We start from the raw sequence: 25851 nt of genomic DNA on the forward strand, positions 1-25851 counted from the left end.
CAATTAGTAAAAAAATAATTTTAAAATCAACACAGTTGATATTTTTATCATTATTTTATTTAAATTAATTTTAATTATCGTCCGTATAGTATATTATATTACCAGCATTACTTAAAATGTTAATTAGGTGTCGTCCATAAATGACGTCACACTCGTAGGGGGAGGGTGGTCCGTTATTGTGTGACGGTGTGTGATGAGGAAGGGGGGGGGGGGGGGGGTTCAGATGGTGCGACGTCACACTTTTCCATTATAAAAAAGCAATGTTAGAAAACGAATTTTAGCCGTTATTTCGCGTTTTAGAAAACTGTTTTAATAAATTGTAATAGGAATTTATTAAAATACTCAATGTTGATAGAGTTCAGACAAGATTTTGGAAAAAATATCCATCCATGTTTTAAGAAAAAATCAACTGCAATATTGAGGGGTGTTGTAGGCTGAGGTTTGGCGACGTATTAGAGAGGGGGGGGGGGGGTCTGGCTTTTTGTGACGATGTGTGACGCAGGGGAGGGGGGGGGGAGGTAAAATCGTCCAAAAAAGCGTGACGTCATTTGTGGGTGACCCCTTAGCATACATTCATTTTATCAAGTTGTCAAATAGCATACATTCATTTTATCAAGTTGTCAAATAGCATACATTCATTTTATCTAGTTGTCAAATAGCATACATTCATTTTATCTAGTCAAATAGCATACATTCATTTTATCTAGTTCTTAAACAGCATACATTCATTTTATTAAGTTGTTAAACAGCATACATTCAATTTATTAAGTTGTTAAATAGCATACATTCATTTTATCTAGTTAAATAGCATACATTCATTTTATCAAGTTGTTAAATAGCATAAATTCATTTTATCAAGTTGTGAAATAGCATACATTCATTTTATCTAGTTAAATAGCATACATTCATTTTATCTAGTTGTCAAATAGCAAACATTAATGTTATATAGTTGTTAAACAGCATACATTCATTTTATCTAGTTCTTAAACAGCATACATTCATTTTATTAAGTTGTTAAACAGCATACATTCAATTTATTAAGTTGTTAAATAGCATACATTCATTTTATCTAGTTAAATAGCATACATTCATTTTATCAAGTTGTTAAATAGCATAAATTCATTTTATCAAGTTGTGAAATAGCATACATTCATTTTATCTAGTTAAATAGCATACATTCATTTTATCTAGTTGTCAAATAGCAAACATTAATGTTATATAGTTGTTAAACAGCATACATTCATTTTATCTAGTTCTTAAACAGCATACATTCATTTTATTAAGTTGTTAAACAGCATACATTCAATTTATTAAGTTGTTAAATAGCATACATTCATTTTATCTAGTTAAATAGCATACATTCATTTTATCTAGTTGTCAAATAGCAAACATTAATGTTATATAGTTGTTAAACAGCATACATTCATTTTATCTAGTTCTTAAACAGCATACATTCATTTTATTAAGTTGTTAAATAGCATATATTCATTTTATCAAGTTTTTACTTACAATAAAGTATAAAGCCTAAAAAACACTGAGAACAAAAACCTTTTTATTTACTTATGCAGCCAAAAAAAAAACATACACACTCTTTACCCAATTTAATCCTAATGAACATAAATATGTATTTTTAATAGTTTGGTTATTATCAGAAAAATAGCATTATATCTTTTACAATTAAAATCTTTTAATCACTTTATCATCTACTATTAATTTGTAGTATTTTGTTCCATTACTTTTATAACTCCTTTATTAGAAATCATCCTTTTATCCCAATTTACTACTGACTAAAAGCAAAGATTTGGCGACAAGTTGATTATACTACACCCATTACCTCAGTTTAAAATATTGATCCAAGAAAATGTAATAAGAAAAATAGTTTAGCTAAAGAACAAATTGGCCAAATACAATGGAATTATTATGATGTGTAACTAAACAAAAAAAATTTTCAGTACTTGATTCTGTCGCTCAAGTATTTTAGGTCTAGTCTCTGATGCACGCTTCTATACCAAATGTATTAACAGATGTCTTGTTAAGGACGATCTGTAAGTAAAAGTTCTGTTACACAAACAGCATATTCCAATTTTCTCCTTTGAATGCACAAGCTGATGTCCTTTTAAATGATGTTTCAACTTAAAAGTCGCACCACAAATATTGCAAACAAATGGCCTCGTCCCTGTATGCACAACTTGATGTTTATATAGACCAGACAGAGAACTGAATGATTTGGAGCAAACAGTGCAAGTAGGCCTATTACTATTAGTAAATATCTTCTCTAGATGAGTGAAGCTATGCTGCTCCAAAGCTCCATTACCAGTAAAACATTTATTACAAGCTTTACAACTAAAAGAATTGTCTTTACCTTCTATATGGCTAATGAGATGATCTTCTATTGTAGATTTGTAGCCAAAAGTTCTGTTACACAAAATACATCTGACGGGTTTTATTATACTATGAGTATACTGATGACGTTTTAAATGATAATTTGTTGCAAAAGTTTTTGTACAAAGCCTGCAAGAATAAGGCTTCCCCTTTTCATGTAAATGCTGATGCCGTCGAAAACTTGTACGATTAACAAAAGTTTTACTACAAAAACTGCAAGAGAATGTTTGATCTTGTGCATGGCTAGCTTGGTGAACAAGCAAAGAACACTTAAAAGAAAACGATTTGAGACAAACATTGCAGGTGAATGGTTTCTCATGTGTATGCACTACCTGATGTGTTTTAAAACGACGCCTGGTAGTAAAAGATTTATGGCAAACAGGACATACAAATAAATCTCTAGACAGTGAATGTGTAAGACTGTGCTCACTGCAATGATGTTTAGTTAGAAATGTTTTGCTGCAAACACTGCATGAAAATGACTTAATCCCTGTATGCATTTGTAAGTGCCTAGTTAAATTAGATTTGTTGTTAAAAGTTTTTTTACACATGTCACAAGAAAATAAACACTTGGGTTTTGGCATAATGCAATTTTTAGACTTGTCTTGAAAAGAGAACTTTCTATTAAATTTCTTTTAAAGATGTGTTGGATATTTATCCTCTAGATTAATTAACAAGTGCTTGTAAGTTTGTGGTATTATCCTTAGAGAATGATTACACATGACACAATGATACTTTCAGATGTTTTTGTGTATGTGAAACTGTTATTATTAAGCACATGGTTATATAGACCATGCACCATTTGATATATTGTTATTCAACAAATCTAAAAAAAAAACACATTTGAATCTCCATGAAAATTGACTGGTTTTTTTAATGACTTGTAAGTTGTATAACATTGGACTGTAGAATCACATTCGGTGGACTGAGATTTAACTTGGAATGTTTACATCAAACAAAAAGCCTTCACTGCTGAATGGAAGGAGATTTGTACAGGAATTATATAACTAGTCAGCTCCAAATGGCACTATTTTGAGAAAGAAAAATGTATTAAGTTAATATTACACATTTTAACTAAAAGCTACAATACATATATTAGAATTATGGTATATGACTATTCACAAAAGAAATTAATAAATTTGGAGTTTTGCAAAACTTGTAATGGATATACATAGCAAGGGAGAATAGGTTAAATTTAAAAAATTCGGCCTAATGAGAAAAGTAGTCTAGATGGCTTAGTTACTACAACTAGTGCTAGAAACTAGAGCTAGTATTAGCAGTAAGTCATTTATTAGATTGTAGGAAAAAAAGTCACAGGAAAAAGTCACAAATATATATTTGCATGGGATTTGTTAATACTCGTGTGTATTAAATATTCAGAAAATGCAAATCAACTTACGATTAATTAAATATAATGAAATGTGCGAAGGTTGTATGCGTATAGTTATATTTATAACACACGAAAATATTTAGTGTGAAGTATTTACGTTTTAATTCCTTTATACATATGATATTTAATACAATTTAATAAAATGTTCAAACCTTCTCTTTTTTTATAGTGTTTGTTAAAACAAACTTTAAATTAGCGCAAAATGGCATAAAAACGTAGTTCATGTGAATTGCCACCAGTGTTTCTTCCAGACTTTTTTCTCCGGGGGGGCACTTGAAATCTTCGGGGGGGCGGTAAACTTTCTTCGGGGGGGCGGACACTGTTAAAAGTATATATTTTCTATATAAATTATATAAATTTCATTTCGTTCGGGGGGGCGGTAAAAAATTTTCGGGGGGGCTTTGCCCCCCCGAAGAGATGCCTGGAAGAAACTCTGATTGCCACCCTGAACTCATGGCCAAAATAGGTCAACCACCTGTACTGCCCACGTTTATCACGCTCATTACATAACAAAACAAAAGATCAAAACAGAAAACCGACTCCGTACAAAGGTTGTCATTGAGGCAAAACGTCAACAACAAGCAATATGGTCGGACGAGGAGAAGCCGACCAAGGAATGACCAACGGCAAAAACAAATATGCAAAGCACAATGATGTGCCAAAATTTCTTTTGTAATTAATTTTTCTACCGCGTATTAATATGTAACTTCTTCTTCTTCTTCGTTCTTAATTTTTGAATATGGTGGAGGATTCAGACAACAAGTCCAACTTCATGGACAAACCGGACTGTGGTTTCCAGTTTGTCAGGTGTCCCATATAATTTTTCCCTGAGTGGGGTGGGCTGGGGCCAGTGTCTGCCTCTTGCCTGGCTATACAGAGTACAATCCTGGAGTACGTGCTCCGTGTTTTCCGGGGCCTTGCCACAAGGGCACATTTCGCTACACCCAACCTTCAGTTTTTTGTGCATGTGTTGATTTAGTCTGTTGTGGCCTGTTCTAAGTCGAAAGATTATGTATTGTTGTTTTCGTGTTAAATTGTAATAGCCGTCGTCTTTAATGTAGTGAGGGTGTGTGACAGACCACATTTGCGTTTGTTTGTGTTTAATTATTCTTTTTATTTCTTTTGGGTGTAGCGAAATTTCCGGTTGTGGTTTCTTTCCCCCAATTTTTGCCAGCTGGTCTGCGATCTCGTTACCCTGGATCTGGCAGTGGCCCGGGATCCACTGCAGCACAATTCTGCTGCAGGTATTTTTTAGCCTCTCTAGTGCTGTCATGAGTGTTTGAATATAGGACTCCGGATTTTGTAGGGATTGCAGGACTGATTTGGCATCTGTAAGAAATACAATCTGACTATTCGGTGATTCAGGGTGTTCTGACAGGAGGTTTGCTGCGTGTTCTAAAGCTTCTTTTTCTGCCCTGAAATTGTCGGATAGGCTGCCTGTGGCTATTGCCTTTTCCAGGCTTTTTCCGCTTGGCCATTCAATAAGGATGCCAGCCCCGCCGTTTTTTGTGGCATCTTCAGCTGAGCCATCTGTGAAAACTCTAATCCAGGTATTGCTGGGGTACTGATCCTTAATGTGTTTATTTGTTATTTTCTTAAGTTCTTCTAGATCATAGTCAGATTTTTTTCCTATGGTGTCTATTGAGTCAATAATGGTTAAGTGACAGTGGGAGATCCAAGGCGGGGAGAGGTTTTGAGTTTTTATTGCTTCAGGAATGATATTTTCGATTTCATATTTCTTTTTCAGATTCTTTGCTTCTTTGATGAAACTTGTTCTTTGTAGACTGGTTGATGGACTGGGTTTCTGGAGTTTTTGTTTTAGGTTATGGTTTTCCAGTGCCTCTAGCTTTGTGTAATGAGTGAGGATTTTTGATTCTCTTCTTTCTTCTATTGAGCTAAGAGCGGCTATTTCCTCCATAGCTTTTATGGGTGTTGTTTTCATGGCTCCTGTCATTATTCTCAAACCAATGTTCTGAACTTTGTCAATTTTGCTAATATTTGTTTTTGCTGCTGAGCCCCAAGCCGAAGCACCATATTCTAACGTAGGTCTCACATAGCTGGTGTAGGTTTTTTTCAGGATGTGGTGATTTGCTCCCCAGTCTGTTCCTGCCAGTTTCCTCATTAGATTAAGTCTTTTGATCCCATTACTTTGTGTGTTTTCTATTTGTTTTCTCCAGGTAAGTCGAGTGTCAAAAGTGACTCCTAGGTATTTGGGGTGGTCATTTTTTTCTAGCTCTTGGTTTTCTAGGGTAAGTTTCATTTTTTGATGTTTAGTTGATAAGGTGAAGATTGAGTAAGTTGTTTTCTTGGTATTGATGGATAAGCCCCAGTTTTTGGTCCATTTGCCGAGCTTGTCAAGTGTTTCTTGAAGACGAAATTTTGAGGTACCAATATATTCCTCTGTGCTGATTAGTGAAAGGTCGTCTGCAAACATGCTTCTTTTTACTCTCCTTGGTATGTTTTCATTTAAGTCATTTATATAAATGAGGAAGAGAGTAGGAGACAAGACTCCTCCTTGAGGGACTCCATTTTTTATAGTTACTGTGTGACTTCTTTTTCCTTGCATGGAGACTGATGCTTTTCGGTTGCTTAGGTAACCTTTTATCCAGTTTAGCATGTTATGAGATACTTGATGGTTTATTAGCTTTAGAATTAAGCCTTGCTCCCAAACCTTGTCAAAGGCTTTTTCAAAGTCGACCCACACTATTGAGGTTGTTTTTTTTTCTTGAAAGCCATCTTATATTTCCTGAGAAATGAAGGTGATTTGGTCTTCAGTAGATCTGCACTTCCTGAAGCCTGCCTGTTCGTCTGCTAGTAGATTGTTCGATTCTAGAAACCAGGTCAGTCTGTTGTTTACTACTCTTTCCATCAGTTTACAAACGCAGCTTGTTAAACTTATTGGGCGATAGCTATCGACTTTGTTCCTGGGTTTTCCTATTTTTAGAACAGGTATCATGATTGCTTTTTTCCAAATATTTGGGATTTTCCCAGATTTCCAGCTTGCATTAAATATTTGGAGCAGTTTTTTCTTAGCATTGGGGCCCAAGTGCATGAGCATATCATTTGAGATTTTGTCAGGGCCTGGAGCTTGCTTAAGTTTGAGGAGCTTCATTGCTTCTCCGAGCTCCTTCTTGCTAATTCGAGCTACCATTCCAGTGGAGGAGGGGGGAGAGACTTTCTGTAGTTTTTCTTTAACTTCAGTTTGATTTTTAACCTCTTCTACTCTTTGGTGGCTGATATTTATTTGTCCCACTTTGCTGAAGTGGGTTATAAATTCTTTTGCTGCATCCTTTTCTGTTTTGATCGTGTTTTCAATGTCGATGACTATGGGAGTAGCTCTGTTTTCTTCTTGGTTTAGCCTTTTTGCAATACTCCATAGTTTGTGACCATCTCTATCTACATTGAGGTGTTCTGTTTTTTCTTGCCAGCTTTTCCTCAATGCAGTTAGATACTTTTTTCTAAAGACTGCGTTTGCTGATTTTAATTTTATGTTATTTTCTACAGTGGGATTTTCTTCAACAATGTTTCTAGCATCAATTGTCTCGTCATGGAGTGTCTGGAGTCCAGTTTGGGATATAATTTTTCCTTGCTCCCCTTGGAATAGATTTTTTGGCTGCTAACAGAACTGCTTTTGAGAAGGCTGTGTATGACTTGTTCACCTGTTTGGTTTTACAGTTGATTGGTCTTGTGTAGGAGTCTGTGAGGGAAGAGAAGAGCTCCCAATTAGCTTTTTTGTAGTTCCATCTAGGGCGGGGGTAGGCTTCAATTGGCCTGTTTGATGTTTCTATCTGGATCAGGATTGGTCGGTGGTCGCTAGTGGCTAGTTGATCTGCAACTTCTCTTTTGCATTTTTTGGATATGCCATTAGTAGCAAAAGCTAGGTCGGGGGTAGTCGTGGTTAACCAAGACCTTGAGTAAAAAGTTGGTTTATCATCAGGTTTATTTAGAAGGATGAGCCTATTTTCTGCTTGCCATTCTTCAATTTCCTCTCCTTTAGCATTGAGGTCAGGGTAACCCCAGCTCTGGGAGTGGCTGTTCATGTCTCCCACAACCAGGCACTCTTCGCTGTTTGGCAGGGAGATGCGGTCCAGTTCCAGGTCCTTATCAGGAGGACAGTAGCAATTGAAGATATTTAGGTTACCTTCTGCAAGTATGAGTTTGGTGCCCATTATCTCAGATGCTGTTGAGTTTGGTATAACGATATCTGTTGTTGGAATGTCATTTTTTATGAGAATGAGGATACCTCCTTTAGGTCTGTTTTCCCTGTCCTGCCTTATGCAGGTGTATCCTCTAATAGAGAAGCGAAGATTGTTGTTGAGGTGAGTTTCTTGAATACAAGCAACGTCTACTTTATTTTCATGTAGGAATATTTTTAAGGCTTCCTTTTTTTTATGAACTCCCTCTGCATTCCACTGCAGGATAACAAGTAATTTGTTGTTTTCCTCACTATTTTGGCCAGTAGAATTTACCTTCTGATCCTTGCCCCTGGCTGTCCAGGCAAGAATAGAGGAACCACCAGCTCGCTTTTGTGGGCTCCTTCGAGGCGGAGAGCCCGGCCCCCTACCTGCATATATGTAACAAAATTTGAGGTTTTTAAGTAAATTGCGTCATATTATTTTACGTATTATTGTTATAAATCATAATGCTCTTACGTTTGTAAAATGCTACTAAAACAAAAACAACCCACACCAATAAACACCCACAATTTTACAGTTCTTAACAATTAAATCAAAGTATTTCTTTTTAAAAAAATTGTGACTTTTTTCTGTGATTTTTTTCCCAATAAAATGTTTCATTTGTGACTTTTTTCGGTGACTTTTTTTCCTAGCAAAACCTGTGACTTTTTATCTGCGTTTTTTTTCCTGTGACTTTATTTCCGTACACCATTTATAATAGTAATAGATAGGCCTATATACTATATTATATTAGTTATATAGTACATAGGCCCAGCACAGTGGTTCTTAAAATTTTTGGACATACCAAACACCACTAGTTTCATATATGCATTCACCACACCCTTCCTTATAATTCTATCGTCCCCACTGACAAAATCAGATTGTGAATCATATGAATCAGGTGTGTCTTGACCTCCACTGAACCCATGAGACAGACTGAACCCCAGGGGATGGATTGAACTCAGGTTAAAACGCAATGCACTAGTGTGTGTGTGTATATATATAAGTGCGTTTTAGGTGCGTAAAATTGGCCAAGGCTAGTAATGTGAAAAAAGTTCCATTATTTTAAGGCTTTAATAAAAGTATATTTTGATATAGCCTATTTGTGTCAAATATTATAGATAACTGAATAATAAAACAAAATCAATAGCTAAATATATCCATATAGGCCTGAAATTAACTTTAAACAGCATTGTTTGCGGGCAAGATTTACTATATAAACAGCGGCCATCTGTAAATTAGCATGGTTTCCCCTGAATCTCAAACTATAATTTTACCAAAAAAAACTTAAACAAGATGGCTGCTAAAGTAAATGAGCTTGGTTGTCTCTTATGAAAACATCACTAGTCTTTATTTATCACTGAAAAGTTTTAGGCTAATACAATTGTTTAAAAACAGGTACATGAATGAAACTTTGAAACATTTGATTTTTGTAACTTTTAAAAATGTGAAATAGGCTTATTACTAAAATTTAATGAGTCACCTTTTTTCACATTACTTATTACTAGATCTAGTCTCAGACAATTTTACATACCTAAAAAAATAGATTACAATTTTTTTTTATTTGTGAGATTACCTAGATTTCTAGATCTAAATTAATAATCAAATCATCACAAAGTCAAATTTGTCCGAAAATGATAATAATTAGCTAAATTCAAAATTCATCAAATTATCCTAAATAAATAGGCCCCTACTATTAAATACTATTTTACTATTCCACTCACTGCCAGGAAAAATTGAAGGAGTATAATTCCTTCAATTTGTCAGGTTCAAGATTTTGTTATCATTTAAATAGATCTAGATTCTAGACTTGATCTGGATTATTAAAAAGGTAATCTATAGTTTTAGGTACGTAAAAATCGCCCACGGCTAGTAATGTACCAAAAAGGTACCTCATTGTCAAGGCTTTAGAAGTATAGTGTGATATATTTGTGTCAAATATTATAAATAAATGAATAATAAACCTAAATCAATGGCTAAATATATCAATATAGGCAAGAAATTAACTTTAAACAGCAGTGTTTGCGAACAGGATTTGCTATATATAAAAAGCGGCCATCTGTAAGTTAGAGAGACTTCCCCTGAATCTCGCGCTATAAGTTTATAAAAAAAAACTTCAACAAGATGGCTGCTATAGTTAATGAGCAATGTTGCATCTGTTGGAAACATCGCTAGTTTTCATTTATTACTGAAAAGTTTTAATTCAATTGTTTAAAAACAGGTACATAAATGAAACAGGGAAACATTTTTGTATTTTTCAAAACATAAATCCTCCTCAAAACGTGAAATAATTATTAAAATTTAAGGAGTCACCTGTTTTTCACATTACTAGTCGCGGGCGATTTTACGTACCTAAAATGATAGATTACCATTAAAAATTATATTATATTAGGCCAGGTCCTAGGTAAGTGCCTAGGCCTATTACCTATTACTATTATAATTATATTATTAAAAATGATTCATTAGGCCTACGAATTAGTCTAGGGTAAAACTCCATTTTAGCGTATTTTATTCTCTGTTGCTTGTTTACCTCCAGTTGAGCGTATTTTATTATAATAACCGAAACACACCAAAACATTAGGAAAAAACGATTTATTTAGGCTATTTGTATTGTATTTTTGTTTTAACAAATGAATAAAAATCAACAAAAATCAAAGAGACTGACTTTGTTTTAGATTTTGATAATTTACTTTTGTCAAAACTTAAAAAAATCCAAATTTAGAATATTGAATGTGCTAGATCTATGTTCGTGTGTCAGTTAGAATTTTTAAGGCAATGGGTGAAGTACGTACTCACAATTGCAAGGCGGTTAAGTTTGTATTGTTACAAGTATCTCCCAGGCATGATACTACTACTAGACTATAAATAAACATTTATTTATGAACTTGCAATGATGCCAAAACTGAGGCCAACACAATTTCAAACAGCTATGGTCCGAGCTATGACGTATGCCGATACATACAATTAAAGTCAATGTGAACTTACTGTGAATCCTCGACCGTGTAAGGATTTTTCTCCCGCTGACGATCACACGATATTTAATTGGAACAGTTCTAATGCTTTTTTATGTGTTTTTTTACATTTTCTAATCAAAAACCACATTCATAAAAAAATAAGTAGATCTAGTGTTTTCCTAACGTTTTTGTGTGTTTTGGTTGTGTTTATAATTTTAAGTTTATAATAATTTAATAATAAAATAAAAAATACGCTCAACTGGAGGTGAACGTGAAGCGGGGGAATAAAATACGCTAAAAAATACTTTAAAAAATGGCTAAAAATGGAGTTTTACCTTAGTCTAGTTAACTGTTTTTACCGTAGTCAAAGTTAGGAATTAAAATCGTGCATGTAGTTTTTACTTAGCACTAGAATCTAGATCTACTAAAATGAAAGTTTAAATTTCCTGCGTAAGCTACTGAAAAATTACTTCCTGACTTCCTCAACTTACTGCAATGATAAACATGCATAGGGTCGCCTAGTTTACGAAAACTCGCAATATATTAAAAAAATTTCATTCATCCATTAGTTTACTAATAAATAACAATTGCAGGAGTACAACATTTCTCTACACCACCCATGCCTCTTATTATAAAATATCAGAAAATGAAAATTCACCACCCTAATCCCTATTGACTTAAATTCTAATAAAGGTATTCCATAGGCTACATAAAATAGCGACCCACTCTTTTCTTTTTAGTTATTTGGTTAGTAATTCATTGAAATTTAAAGAAAATCATTTATTTTCTCATTTTAGCGCATTATTACACAAATGCTTGTTATTAAAAACGTTTTTTGTGCATTTTTTACAAGCTTTTATTTAATTTGCTCCCTTTGTGGTGCTTTTGTCTTAAGTTCTTAATGTTAATATTAGAGGGGATTTCTTCAATTTAAGAAATTAAAGTTATGCGTCATATCTGGATTTGCTCCCATATATTTTGTCCACTCAACAACAATATGCATCAGCTTTTGGAGTTTCCTCTCCTGGGGTCCGCTCTCGAAACTTTTTGGGTCAGTAGTCATGAGTAATCATCCATAAATGACGTCACGCAGTGGCGTAGCGAGGTCGGGTGTCACCCGGTGCGGCACTTAATGGTGTCACACCCCCCCCAGAGGCGTAGCGACCTTTCCCGGCGCCCGGGGACAAACTTTCAATTTTCGATTTGCACACCCCCCCCCCCCTCCACCGTTGTCGGGATTTGTCAAATTTCCTCTTTAAAAACTATTTAACACTCGAATTAGTCACTTAATTAAGTGGAATTATCATTTTTCTCTATATATTTTGCTATTTTTTGCCTTGGTGTCACCTCCCCCCTAAATGGTGTCACCCAGTGCGGTCCGCACTCCCCGCTTTGCCACCGACGTCAAGCTTTTCTGGAGATTTTTAAACACCCCCCCTCCCTAGGGACTTCACACGTTAGTCTACAACGCCCCCCCCCCCCCTCAAATTTGCAGTTGAATTTTTCTTGATATCATCGATATTTTTCTAAAATCTTGCTTGAACTCTGTCAACAGAGTATTTTAATTAATTTCTAGTTTGTTTGTTTTTTTAGTTCTAAACGAACATAGAATGTGAAAAGCTTGTCTTTAAAATGTCTGTCACAATTTTTTATATAATAACTTAATAACTCTTACTTGTAAAAGATTTGTAAAAAAAAAATCTTTTTGGTAGAGTAGAAGTGCTTTTGTTTTTTTTTCCTCTGTAACTGTAACTAAAAGTTCTGTTGCACAAAGTACAAATGAAAGTTTCTATTTCTTTATGGGTATGCCAGCAACCTTTTAAATAGATATTTAAAAGTTAAAGCCTTATTACAAATACTGCAAGAGTTAGGTTTTCCCTTTTCATACAGAGGCTTAGCTCATGTTGGTGAAAATAGTGCTGATTCATAAACATTTTGCAACAACATTACTCATTAGCAAGACATTACTTTTGCACTTGGAATTACCCTCAAAGCAAAAATTATTACAAATTAACAAACACTGCAAGATAATGTGCTCCTGTATGGACTACTTGGTGTGGTTTGAAGCTATGTTTGCAGAAAAATGTTTTATTATAAAAAAGAATTTCAAGCAAAAATGCCATGTGTAACTGAAAACATCAGTTGATGCTCAGCTAAATCTTCTTCTTCTTCTTCGTTCTTAATTATTAGTGTTGAAGGGGATCGAGATTTATCTGCCAGTGGGTTTGTTCGAATTTATCAACCATGAGCTTTTTGCAGACTCGACCACGCCTCCAACACAATTAAGCGTTACGTGTCAACTGGTTATGCGCCATTGAGGCCAATGACTCCGATTTCAGCCTGCTTTTCTTTTTGGATTTGCTTCCATAGCCTTTGTCCAACCAAGAACAAACTACAAGGCAGCAGTTGTTTAATTTTGGAGTTGTCTCTCCTAGAAGAGTGGCTGTACCCAGCTAACGAGCCTCATCTGCCCGAGGGTTCGAACTCAAGACTTTTCGGTTTAGCAACCATGAGCTTTACCGACTCGACCACGCCGACCCGCTCAGCTAAATAACTTCTAGCATCAAAACTTTTACTATAAATACTACTATTTAATTTAACTGCAAGTTAATAAATTCTGTCCTGTGTGAATGAAAAAGTGATTTTTCAAATAGCTATGTCAAGGAAAAGCTTGTCCATTTAATCTTTGTTCTTACTTGTAATTTTGAAAAAAATTTCCTCCAACATAAATAGTGAATTTTTTTTAGATTACTTGCCTTGTATTTCTTTAGATACTATTATTTAAGTTATAAAATTTTAATATTTTTTTACTTCAAATATTGAAACAGTTTTCTGGTACAATACTTGACCAATCTTGATTCTACTTCTTTGGTCTAAAGCACTAGTACTAGTATACCACATCAAAATAACATTCTCTCTGGACATCAAAACAACTCAATATCAACTTCACAAAACAATATTTGAATATCTAAAATCTCCTTTAAGTTCTATTTTTTCCATCATAGAATTTAAGTTGAAACTAATGACTGTGAATACCTAGTATTTTGACATTTATTTAACACAATTAAGAACCCACTCAGTCAAAATTCTATCAAATAAAACTTTATTAAATTGTTGGTAAAAATGAACATTATGCCAACTGCTTCTTTAATTCAGTTTGTCAATGTTTGTATTAACACTTCTTTAATAATTCAGCTCTTTTAATTCCTCTTCTGTGAACATCTGAGCCATTTTCAATTTGATCATTATTTGTCCTCTGGTTGAAAGCTTTTTAAAAAACTCTGCATACCCTAAGAAAAAATAATCCACTCTGTCTAAATCTGATTTTATTTCTTCAGATGAAACAGATGTATCAGAGTCAAAAGATACTTTTCTTTTTTTCTTGAGCCCATTGTGCTGTGAGGACCTAGCCTTGTCTTTGGTAGATGATGTGGGATATATTTCTGTTTTAATAGAAAGCTCAGGAGATGGAGGAGTGTTGGATTCGCATGACATTACGAAAGGTTCTGATTTGTTGGATTCACACGACATTACGAAAGTTTCTGATTTGTTCGATTCACATGACATTTCAAATGGCTCTGATTTGTTGGATTCACATGACATGACTAATGGTTCTGATTTGACCATTTCATCACCAGAAACAGAATCGACATTGTCATTTGTGACAGAGCTGCTAGATGTACCAAAATGTGGACGCATGAACTCCATATGATCCATCCACTTCCATTTAGACTGACCAGGTTTAGAATACTGACCCTTTATACTTCTAGCATAAGTATCTCGGAGGTTTTTCCACTTTCTTCTGATCTCTTCACCTGTCAAAAGAATGACATGATCATTTGGTTAATAGATCTATATTAATATGTTTTTATGTGTACAAAGTTAATTTAGTTATTTTAAAAGTGCATTTCATAAAAAAGTTAATCAAATCTACTTTCAATTTTTGAGCTCTATTTGTGAAATATTCTGAAATATTCAAGTCCTTCTACCTGTATAAATCTTAAAAAAGTCTCTATGTACATTTTTACACATATAAACACCTGAATTGCCTCTAGTTACTGATCCCAAAATGACCATTTACGTCATACATAGTTAATTTGTAATTTAACATTCCTTTTTACCCAATTAAAAAAAAATTTAATATAGCATATTTTTGTAGGATTCCATGACAGTAAGTTTTAGCCAAGTTATCCAAGGTCACTGTATTAGGGGTTTCGTCTGCTTATTTTAACAAATGGATATGTGAATTTAGGAACTGCTAATCAAACGGTCTGGAGTTCAAATACAGGCTTGGGTCTGTTAAATGTCCCTGAGTCCACCCAACTAATATGGGTATTACTAGCGTTAGGGAAAGCAAAGGCGGGCTGGCCATAGTGCTGACCACACTACCCCTTTATATGCTGAGGTCACTGAAACAGATGAACTCTACTTGCCCCATGGACAGACACAGGAAATCATACAATCCAAATTTAGTAACCCAATCTATTTAATCTGAGTGCAAAAAATCAAAGAACATGAAAATAAGAACTATAGGTGTATTTCACACAAGAAAAGATAGCTAGCCTAATAAAAAAAAATGCAATGTTAATTTATCCCTCTGTCGAATGCATGAAATGCTGACATTGTACTACTATTGTCATTGACGATAAAAATATATACAGAAATATAATATATTTCAAGTCCACATTGAGATGTGACACACACAAATATGTAGTCACAACTGTTATACTAAACAACTATACTTTTATTAATTACCCAAGTTTTACAGCATGTATCAGATTTTTATTTATAAATCTGTGCAAATCAGTGTAAATCAAGGTCCCATTCATGTTCAATCTGCATAAAAGACCTTGAAGAAAGTTTGTATCCTAAGAGTTACTAATATGATAATGCAATTTGGAAATGAAAATTTTTTTAGATGCGTTTTTTAGTCACTTTGGAAAAAAAAAAAACCTTTTTAAATTCTAACTACACTGAGAAAAATGCGTTTAAAAGGGCTTTTACTTTTAGCTTCAAGCACTTTTTGGTTAAAAAACTGAATCATGACATCAGTTGCCACCTAGGTAGGTGAGATGTATGGATGGATACTCCCCGCACCTTCACCCACATATAATTAATCGCAAAGCAAAAACGTTTAATATGAACAGTAGGCCTACCCAATTTAGAATCTACAATTAATACTAATAGTTTCGCTGTCTGTCTATCTATCTATCTGTCTGACAAGAACGCTCTAGAGAAAACACAAGCAAAATAAAAACATGCACAGTAATTCGAAAAACGAAGTATGACGCGGTCACATTTAGCATAGAGTAGAACATAATCTCAAACCGGAGAGTGCACACAGTAATACGACGTCATTGATTCTCGCGTAAACATTGAAAAAAAGGAAATTTTGTCTAATCTAAATGGTTTGCGTGAAGAGTTTCTTTCATACAATTCTTCGGGTAGGGGCGAAGCCCCACCCCCGCGTAAGAACGTCTGAGCCCCCCCCCCCCCCCCCCCGCCCCAACTCAAAAGAAATGTCGTAATCGATACTCTATAATAAAATTACCGCCTAATTAATGTGTCTAATCTAAAAAGTGGTTTTCTTGCAATTTTTTTAATGAAATTCTTCGGGTAGTGGCTAAGCGCGACACCAGTGTTTCTTTCAGACTTTTTCCTCCCCGGAGAGGGGTGGGGGTAATTGAAATTTTCGGGGGCGGGGGTAGAATTTTCGGGGAGGGGGGGCGGGACACTGGAAATAGTATATAATTATATTTCGTTGAATGGGACGGTAGACATGTTTTTTGAGGGGGGGTGGGGGGGGGGGGGGGGGGGGTGGGGGGGGGTGTGGGGGTGGGGGGGGTGGTGTGTGTGTGGGGGGGGGGGTGGGGGGGGTTAGTTTAGAGAAAAGAGACAGCACTATCAGCCTAGCGCCCGTTGTATCCTTCCTCAACGGGCCATTTTTCTCGTAAACAATAATTGTCATACACAACATCAAGTTCAGTTGGCCTATATGTTAAGTGAATAGGAATAGACCTACTGGACATGAAAGACCAAATATAATTTTAAAAGGTAGGCTTAATTTATAAATTTCAATTTTAAAAAGTTAATTGATAAACGGTCTACACATTTTTAAACACACTGTATTTTTTTTAAAAATAGCGCCATATAAAATATCATTAAAATGGTTTACAGTACTTTCTCCAGTCAGTGTATTTCCAAACAGAGTGTATGCTATTGTTTTACAGTCACAGTTATTTACATATTTACGGAAGAATACCAAAGCTATATCTGATGAAATAGTGGGATTACCCTCATTAAGACAATATAAAGTTTAATTAGGCATATGTTTTTTTTTTTACTATATGACATAGGATAGGCCTACTATTAATTTAATCGAAGTGACTACGAGGAAAAAGATTTTTCTGCAAAAAATATGAAACTCAATAGTTCTGCGCATGTGCAGTGATCTTAATAACTGTGCTAGGGCTAGTGTTAGGGTTCTGCAGTTTGTTTGTAAACACACGCATGCGCAGCACCATCAAAAACATCGCGATATCTTTTTCTGGCTAGAATCAACCTAATTTACTATGTTTATTAAAAAAAAACAAATGGTAGCTGCAGTGAGGTTAATGTAATTAGTAATAAAACAGATAGTATTAGTTACCTCACAAGTTAAAGACAGTTACGATAGATTACCGGAAATCCTGCTCACAAACACTGCTGTTAAAAGTTAATTTCTTGCCTATATCTATATTCTATATTGATATAGAATATAGAATTATACTAATCTACTTAGATATTGATTTAGGTTTATTATTCATTTCTATAATATTTGACACAAATATATGAAAATATACTTTTAAAAGCCTTGACAATGAGGTAACTTTTTCGTACATTACTAGCCGCGGGCGATTTTACGTACCCAAAACGATAGATTACCAAATTCTCGACTACTAGATCTAGATCTAGGTCTAGATCTAGATTAGATCTAGATCTAGATCTAGACAGAGTAGAGTTCAGTAGAGTCAGTAGAGGCTTAACTGAATTTTATCATAATTTTATGAGTTACCATCTTCACCCAGAACGCTTCCAATCTCATCAAAAATTTCATCTTTGAGACTGTTATTTTTAAAATCAGGATGTCCTGCGTCATACATTATTGGGTAACGTTGAATCATTCGTATTAAATCTTCGGTACGTTTCTTTCTAGCCGCCATTCTCGTTGATTTACCAGCAGTAAAAAAATGTAGATCTGGGTAGATCTTTATCAGTTATAAATCTACCTACCGCAAAGAGAAAACAAATCCGAAAAAAGTCGCAACACATTGTCATGCCGATACTAATACACCAGTCTGTCGAGGCGAAGTGACCCTGTGAGATATGGACTAGTGTTTAGTAGACCAGTTTTAATAATACCCGGGGGATGGAAGTATATTAAAAATAAAATAGTGATGCCAAAATACTAAAATAGAAATCGCGGTGACCAGATGTTCTGTGTGGCAAGTTGTTCAGCAGCAGTTAAGCTTATTTCTACCACTCTATTAAGTTGACAACATTTTGATCGACTAAAATAAGTTAAAAAGTAACAGGTTTGATTATTATTGACTAAAGGACCTCTGAAGGACTAAAGTAATTTTTTTTTGGATTTTTTAGTTGATGTAGTTGCCCGTCTTGTGGAAACAAAAATTCAAAAATCTACCGGCCGTATACGAGAAATAAACAAATTCACATATCTGAGAAGCGTGATCAATAGAGACTGAAGGGGACGGGAGGAGGGGGGGGGGGGGGGGGGGAACAGAAGCAGTGTTTCTTCCAGACTTTTTTTCTCCGGGGGGGGGGGGTACTTGAAATTTTTCGGGGGGGGGGGGGGCGGGTAGACTTTCTTTGGGGAGGGAGGGGGGGCGGACACTGTTAAAAGTATATATGTTCAATATAAATTTCATAGTAGAGGCCCACAGGCGTAGTGAGGGGATAGCGGATTGCACCGGGTGACGCCATTTAAGGATGGGAGGTGACATCAAGACAAAAAATAGAGAAACATAGGGAAATAAAAATGATCACTCCAGTTTAAAAAAATGATTAATTAGAGTTAAATAGACAGTTAAGAGCTCAGTAGACAAATCCCGACAAGGGGGGGGGGGGGGTGACACAGTGATACAAATCTGCTAACGATTAGGGAAAACTATGCCACACCCAGCTGTATTAATAACCGACTAAACATCATTAGTATTATCTGTAAACAGTTTTAAAGCTATCACGTAAGGGGGGGGGGGGGGGGGGGGGGGGGGGGTTAGGGTTTACACCAACTAAACGTTGCAAAAATTTGCCTAAGGAGAAAGTGGGGGGGGGGGGGGGGGGGAGACACCATTAGGTGTCCCAACGTGACAGCTATTTGTTCATTAATAATTGAATGGAATGGCAAAATAAAAGAAACGCTGCTTGAACTAATGATTTGGTGATTAAAATGGCTCTTTTTATTTAAAGTTTAAACATTTATTACAGGGGAAATTTCTAATCAATGTCAACAGAGTTTCTTCCAGGCATCTCTTGGGGGGGGGGGGGGGGGAGATTTTTAACCCCCCCCCCCCCCCCGAACGAAATGAAATTTATATAGAAAATATATACTTTCAACAGTGTCCGCCCCCCCCCCCCCCCCCAAAAAAAAAATTTCAAGTGCCCCCCCCCCCCCCCCCCCCCCCGGAGAAAAAAGTCTGGAAGAAACACTGAATGTCAATATTTATAAGCTAGTGGTTATTTAATTTAGAACTTAAATTTTTTAACCACGGCCTATGCATCTGGATATCTACAGTGAGCTGCCTTCCATGAACAAGTATGGAGATCTTCAATCATGTATATTATTTACAATTTTGGCATAGTATTGTTAATGTAGATATAGTTAAGACAAACTTTAAACCTTTAAACTCACAACAGACAAAAATACTTTGCTTTGTTTTCAAGCATAATTTATTAAATTGTAAAATATTGTTTAAACAACAATAAAGTTTTGATACATTTTAGTTGTTAAAAAAAGAAAATCCAATCCACCAAAATAAAACCCAATTCAAATACTGAAATAGTTGAAAAAATGTAAATTTCAATAAAATTACCTGATAGTATACTATTTTAACAGAATGTAATTGTTGTAATCTATTATTTAAACTTCTGCCTATGCACTTGATAATGCCTTATTAAATGACTGTTTCTTGAAAATTTTCTACCACAATCAATGCAAGAAAATCTTTTCTCCCCAGTATGCACCATCTGATGCTCTTTTAGATGACCACTTTGGCGAAATGTTTTACCACAAGTGTTGCAAAGATATGGTTTCTCTTTTGTGTGAAGAGTTTGATGCTCTTTCAACAGTTTTTTTGCGTGCGAAAGGCTTAGCACAAACGAGACAAACAAAAGGTTTCTCCATTTTGTGCACTATCTGATGCTGCGTGAGGTATTTTAAACAAATAAAAGCTTTACCACATTCAGTGCAGGTAAAAATCTTCTTATTACGATGTGTCAGATGATGATGAGTTAAACTGCTCCTATCAGAAAACATCTTATTACAAACAGTACATAAAAAGGACTTTTCCTGTGTGTGTACAAGCATATGGCGAATTAAATGGCTGTTTCGAATAAATGTTTTACCACAATCATTGCAAGAGAACCGTCTCTCCATTGTGTGTGTTTGTTGATGCTCTTTTAAATGACCATTGTTGCTAAAGCTTTTACCACATACATTGCAACTGAAGCATTTTTGCTTTGTATGGCGATGTTCATTTGTCATGTTATTATAAGATTGACTGTGTGTAGTGTGAGGAAAAAACATGTCACTTAAGTTCTCAGATTTAGGATTCAAATATCCCATAACAGGGAAATTATGTACATAAGGCTTATCTTTAGTATGTACAATATGATGTCGATTCAAATGGCTCTTTCGAGCAAATTTTCTACCACATACCTTGCAAGCAAATTTTTTTTCTCCTGTATGTACTAAATAATGCTCTTTTAAATGGCAATTTCTGTAAAAGGTTTTGTAACAAACATTACAAGTAAATCTTGCTTCTAAATGAACAAGCACATGATTGTTTAATTGCCATTCATCTGAGAAAGTTTTACTACAAATACTGCAGGCTAGAGGTCTATCTTTTAAATGTACATTATAATGACGTATTAAATGACTATTTCGAGCAAAGCCTCTACCGCAAACACTGCAAACAAAGTTCTTTTTTCCTGTATGCAAGAGTTGATGCTCCTTCATATGACTTTTCTGACGAAACATTTTCCCACAAACATCGCAAGCAAACCTCTTTTCTATCACATGCATGCATGGGTGCTCTTTTATATGGTTATTTTGTACAAAGAGCTCATTACAAAAACTACAAGCAAATGGATTGTACTTTGTATGAAGAAATAAATGATGTTTCAAAAGACATTTCAGTTTAAAGCTCTTGTTACACAAGTTGCAAGAAAAAGTTTTCTGTTGTACTTTTGAAGGTACAGAAAAATCAGCTTTGATAGGGTAATTGCATATTTTACAGTTCTCATGTTCCTCTGAGTGAAATTTAATATGTTTTACTATACAGTGTCTTGTCTTATACCATTTATTACACAGGTCACATCTATAAATTTTTGGGAATGTCTGTTGAAATATATTACTTATCTCATTATTTTTAAAGTCTTGATAAGCAACTGTTGGCTGTATATCCGCAGTTGTGTCAACTGTTGACATATAATTGCCAGTAAAATATGTTTGCCCCACGGCATCATCAGTATCAACAATTTCTGATTTAATCTGTACTGGCATTAAGAATCGAGTTGATCTTGCCTTTGCATCTGTTGTACAAGGATCATCATCTGATTCTAATTGCACATTATTTGTATGATCCATTATGGTAAGTTAGCAGTTTGTTCAGGTAGACCTGTAGTAAAATTAAAAGTTCACTTAGTGGGTTTAGTCTGTAAATCGTTTACGTTTTTCTAGAAAAAAAAATTAATTCCATACATCTCATAGCATTATTTATTTGTGTGATGAAGATCAGATGATAAATAATTTTAAATAAAAAAGATTCCCTTTATGCTTATTTAAATGGTTTTACAAAAAAAAAATAATAATTATCAAGATATAGGATAAAAATATAAGATATAACAGTTAGGATATAGCTAAATATGGCCAAAAGAAAAAGACATCATTTAACAAAATGATCTAAAAATTTATTGGTGTATTTTATTGAGTAAATAATGATAAATAATTGTTTTAAATAGGTTGAAATCTTGAAAGTGAAAGACATTTTTAAGAAAAAATTGAGTGCATGTTTTATTATACAACATGATCATACAAATTTTATATGTATACTTTGCATTACTTTTGTACAAGTAAAATTCCCTTTTGGTCCTGATGGCCAAGGGGTGGGCAAAGTAGAGTTCACATGTTTCTGTGACCTCTGCATCAGAAGGGATAATGTGGTCAGCAATATGATACATGATACAACTTTAACCAGGAACCTGAACTCCAGACTTAATGCCCTTATGACTTATGAGTTAGCATACAAACGCTTTATAATTCAAACAAGCCGTCACACTTTTTTACAAAGTATATGTATTTTTTTGTTCTTAATTTCATAATTTGTTTATAATTAAACAATATTTGTTTTAAAAAGCCGAAACTATAGTTTTTTCTTGTTGTCACATGAGACTATGAATGTAATTTAAATGTAAACTATCTTTAGCCTTAGCGGTAATTAACTGAGTTATCCAGATGAATTCCATAAAATTAGCCTATATTACATATTATTATAATTTTATATACTATATTCTATATAAAGTATATAATAAAGTAAATAAAGTATATTATAGTATTTATAGTATAGGGCATAGCCTATTCATGTCATAGGGCATATTAAAATTCAGAAAATGAAAATAAATTAGTGCAAAATTAACAGCAGCTGATATACCTAAAATAATTGCTGCTAGCCTATATTAAACATTTGGTAGACCTACGTGGTAACAAGTTCAAGTACTTACTACAGACTACAGACCACATCCATCATATATTATTTTTAATATTTAATATTTTAATATGATCATTATATTGCGACATCATATTATAGAATATATTATTAATAAATTAATAATTATTACCTACTTTATTAGTTATTACTATTATTAAGCTACTAAATAGTAGGCCTAAATAAATTACTTTGTTCATAGAATCTAGTTTCAGTTATCTTAAATAATGATTCTTTAGAAGTTTAGATGTAGTATGTACTATGCATATTTAGATCTTAATTTAGAAGATCTAGATCTAGATTCTAGTAACTAGTTGTAAAGATGCCATCATATTCATGGGTGTTAAGTGGTTTCCCTTGGTTATTTATATGGTAGCTTAGTTACCGTACATTACCGTTACAGTTTTGTGACGCCTCTGCCTCAAACTATCACCTCATCGAAATTGCAATTCTAGTAGAGTGCCATACAAGAAAGAGGTGCCTATTTATCGCAATGTCAGTGCACTTTTGCATCTATCTTTGGGATAGTTACATCATCATTTTATGGATGTGGGCTATCAGCAACAGAGCGTTTTATCCAGGTTATTTACATGACGGGCAGTGTTTCTTTCAGACATTTTACTCCAAGGGGCGGGAGAGAGGGGGGATTATTGTTGTTTAAGATGTATAGAATTTTAACGATTGTTTCTCAAAATAAAGGCAAATAATGTTAGTTTTTTTTTTAAATTGTTAGACATGGCATTTCTGGGGGTAAGATACGCCTGTACGCGCCTAGATGTATTGGCTATGAAACTGGATGATCAGATTCAGATTCGTTGTAATACACTAGGGCTTGCTGGTCTTAGTGTTTAACACATCTGGCCCGATTCCATCTGATGGGAACTGGTGGTCTCGAAACCATACTTATCATCACTCTGCTTTATTTCAAAATGTAAAATACCCCTGCTTTATTACAAAATGTAAATTATCCCTAATTGATTACAAAATATAATTCCTGATCAGTAGACAGAAACGCCATAATCAGTGTTTCTTTCAGATTTTTGTTCTCCAAATGGGCACTCGAAATTTCCGAGGGGGGCGGACAATGGTAAAGATATTTCGTTCGGTGAGCAGAAGACGGTGGGTTTTTTTTTGGGAGGGGGGGGGGGGTTAGAGTGATGGGATCAAGACCATTAAAAAATGCCCGTCATATTACAACAATAGCAAAATCTTAAATATCAGGTGCTTTAAATATAACAAGTTTTTCATGTTCGCCGTGTAGATTTTATGGCCAAGTGTGTATAGCTTTATCAACTTTAAAAAAAATATTCTTTACTGATTGTCTGCTGCGCGCTTCTGTGGGTCATAAGTAACGCCCGCAACACTACGGCTATCAAAGCAGACCAGGGGTCTCCAAACTTTTCAGTCCGAGGGCCGCATTAACTATCAATTTTAAGTTCGGGGGCCAGTTTCTTCCCGGCATGTCTTTGATTTTTCTGGGCAAAGTTCCTCAGCCATCACCAACAAACGTTTTTTTTCCGTGGACAAAAAGATCTCCGCGGGCCGGATGAGAGGACCTCGCGGGCCGCATCCGGCCCGCGGGCCATAGTTCGGAGACCCCTGAAGTAGACCATCAGGAAAGCGTTGCTGTAGGAAGCCTAGCTGGTCGAAGGGATTACAGTTCTACAGAGGCGTAGCGAGGGGGGGTGAGGGGACATATGTCCCCGGGCGCTGACCTTAGGGGGGCGCCAAAATGGGTTGAAAAAATAATTTGAAAAGTTGAGAGGGGGGGGGTGCAAATCGAAATCTTGAGGGGGATGCAAATCGAAAGTTTGTCCCCGGGCGCGGGAAGGGTCGCTACGCCTCTACAGTTCTACCCACTCTACCAAGCACGAAGCGGTGGGCTCTAAACTAGCCTGGTCATTTATTGCTGTCATTACATTCGCATTTGGGTCTAAATCATTGCTCCATTTAGACATCGTTTAAATAAATCTTTTTTTTTCTTAAAGTTTTTATCTGTTCTTGTATCTGTTATTCTGTTTGTTTTATCAAATTTTGTAACTCAACTATCTGTCATCATATTGTATTAGGCATCATCGGAAAGCTGGATTTCTCATGTATTTAATAGTATTTTCCGTCATCTCGGAAACACAGAGCTTACAATCGGCTTTACAAATTACACAGAAATATATTTTCGTGACCTACTTTTTATCGGGAAATTTCGAAGGAAATCGCTGCATTAGAAGATGTCAAAATACAATATGATGACGGATATTACATTTTCGTAGAGAGCTTGAAAGATTGGAAAAACATTTTTTTTTTCAATTAGGAGTCATCCATAAATGACGTCACGCTTTTTTTGACGATTTTTACTAAACTATTACAATTTATTAAAACAGTTATCTAAAACGCGAAATAACGTCTAAAATTCGTTTTCTAACATTGCTTTTTTATAATACAAAATTGTGACGTCGCAACATCTGAACCCCCTCCCCCCCCCCATCACACATCGTCATAAAATTACGGACCCCCCCTCCCACTTACGAGTGTGACGTCATTTATGGATGACCCCTTAATAATAGGGTCATAAAAATGGTATTTTAAACACATTAAAATGCCTCATTTAAAGTTATTATTTTCTTAATACAAAAGTATCCAAGGGTGCAAGAAACCCATTATGATGAAAAATCAGGATTTTGGTAATTTTTTTAATGCGCATAAAAGCCACCCTTAAAATATATATATATATTAAGTAATTATTAAGCTTGATTGCCGCGAATAACTGTTGTGAACTATTTTAACGCATACAATTCGAACACGGACATTATTTGCAAAGGGCAGTACAATTATTGCCAGCACTTGTTGGGTTTTTAAAAAACAAATATTAATTGTCTTAAAAGTAGGCTACTGATTGTTTTTTTTTGTTGTTTTTTTTTTTTAAACTTAAAAATCGAATATTTTTTTATTTTTAAAATTCAAAATTACTA

At 34.8% G+C, this 25851-nt stretch overlaps 3 protein-coding genes across 5 annotated transcripts; all 3 read right to left on the reverse strand.

The window, feature by feature from the left end:
- Nucleotides 1-469: 469 nt before the first annotated feature.
- Nucleotides 470-11410, reverse strand: LOC131939047 (putative zinc finger protein 840). Of its 3 annotated transcripts, none has more exons than XM_059297295.1 (2): nt 11393-11410; nt 470-3409 (listed from the first exon to the last, which is right to left on the reverse strand). In XM_059297295.1, the coding sequence occupies exon 2, from the start codon at nt 2964-2966 to the stop codon at nt 2004-2006; it is 963 nt and encodes a 320-aa protein (XP_059153278.1). In that variant the 5' UTR covers nt 2967-3409; nt 11393-11410; the 3' UTR covers nt 470-2003. The 3 variants fall into 3 exon arrangements, with proteins under 3 accessions (XP_059153278.1, XP_059153277.1, XP_059153276.1); XM_059297294.1 differs by having other exon boundaries at nt 11327-11395; XM_059297293.1 differs by having other exon boundaries at nt 11261-11395.
- Nucleotides 11411-13888: 2478 nt separating this feature from the next.
- On the reverse strand, nt 13889-18142 carry LOC131939104 (transcription factor Adf-1). Its single transcript, XM_059297334.1, has 2 exons — nt 17956-18142; nt 13889-14716 (listed from the first exon to the last, which is right to left on the reverse strand). Exons 1-2 carry the CDS (start codon nt 18101-18103, stop codon nt 14085-14087), a joined length of 780 nt encoding a protein of 259 aa, XP_059153317.1. The 5' UTR covers nt 18104-18142; the 3' UTR covers nt 13889-14084.
- Nucleotides 18143-20044: 1902 nt separating this feature from the next.
- Nucleotides 20045-23218, reverse strand: LOC131939105 (zinc finger protein 883). Its single transcript, XM_059297335.1, has 2 exons — nt 23077-23218; nt 20045-21799 (listed from the first exon to the last, which is right to left on the reverse strand). Exon 2 carries the CDS (start codon nt 21766-21768, stop codon nt 20185-20187), a length of 1584 nt encoding a protein of 527 aa, XP_059153318.1. The 5' UTR covers nt 21769-21799; nt 23077-23218; the 3' UTR covers nt 20045-20184.
- Nucleotides 23219-25851: the final 2633 nt, after the last annotated feature.

Source organism: Physella acuta, unplaced genomic scaffold, assembly GCF_028476545.2.
Source record: "Physella acuta isolate Inbredline_101_S28 unplaced genomic scaffold, ASM2847654v3 ptg000264l, whole genome shotgun sequence".
NCBI lineage: Eukaryota > Metazoa > Mollusca > Gastropoda > Physidae > Physella > Physella acuta.

Bases quoted from the DNA above. Each gene is read 5' to 3' on its own strand.
- LOC131939047 (XM_059297295.1), bottom strand. From the start codon at position 2,966: ATGCCAAAACCCAAGTGTTTATTTTCTTGTGACATGTGTAAAAAAACT.
- LOC131939105 (XM_059297335.1), bottom strand. From the start codon at position 21,768: ATGGATCATACAAATAATGTGCAATTAGAATCAGATGATGATCCTTGT.
- LOC131939104 (XM_059297334.1), bottom strand. From the start codon at position 18,103: ATGGCGGCTAGAAAGAAACGTACCGAAGATTTAATACGAATGATTCAA. The intron at 14,717-17,955 runs GTAACTCATAAA...TTCTTTTGACAG, and splicing joins AAGCGTTCTGGGTGAAGATG to GTGAAGAGATCAGAAGAAAG.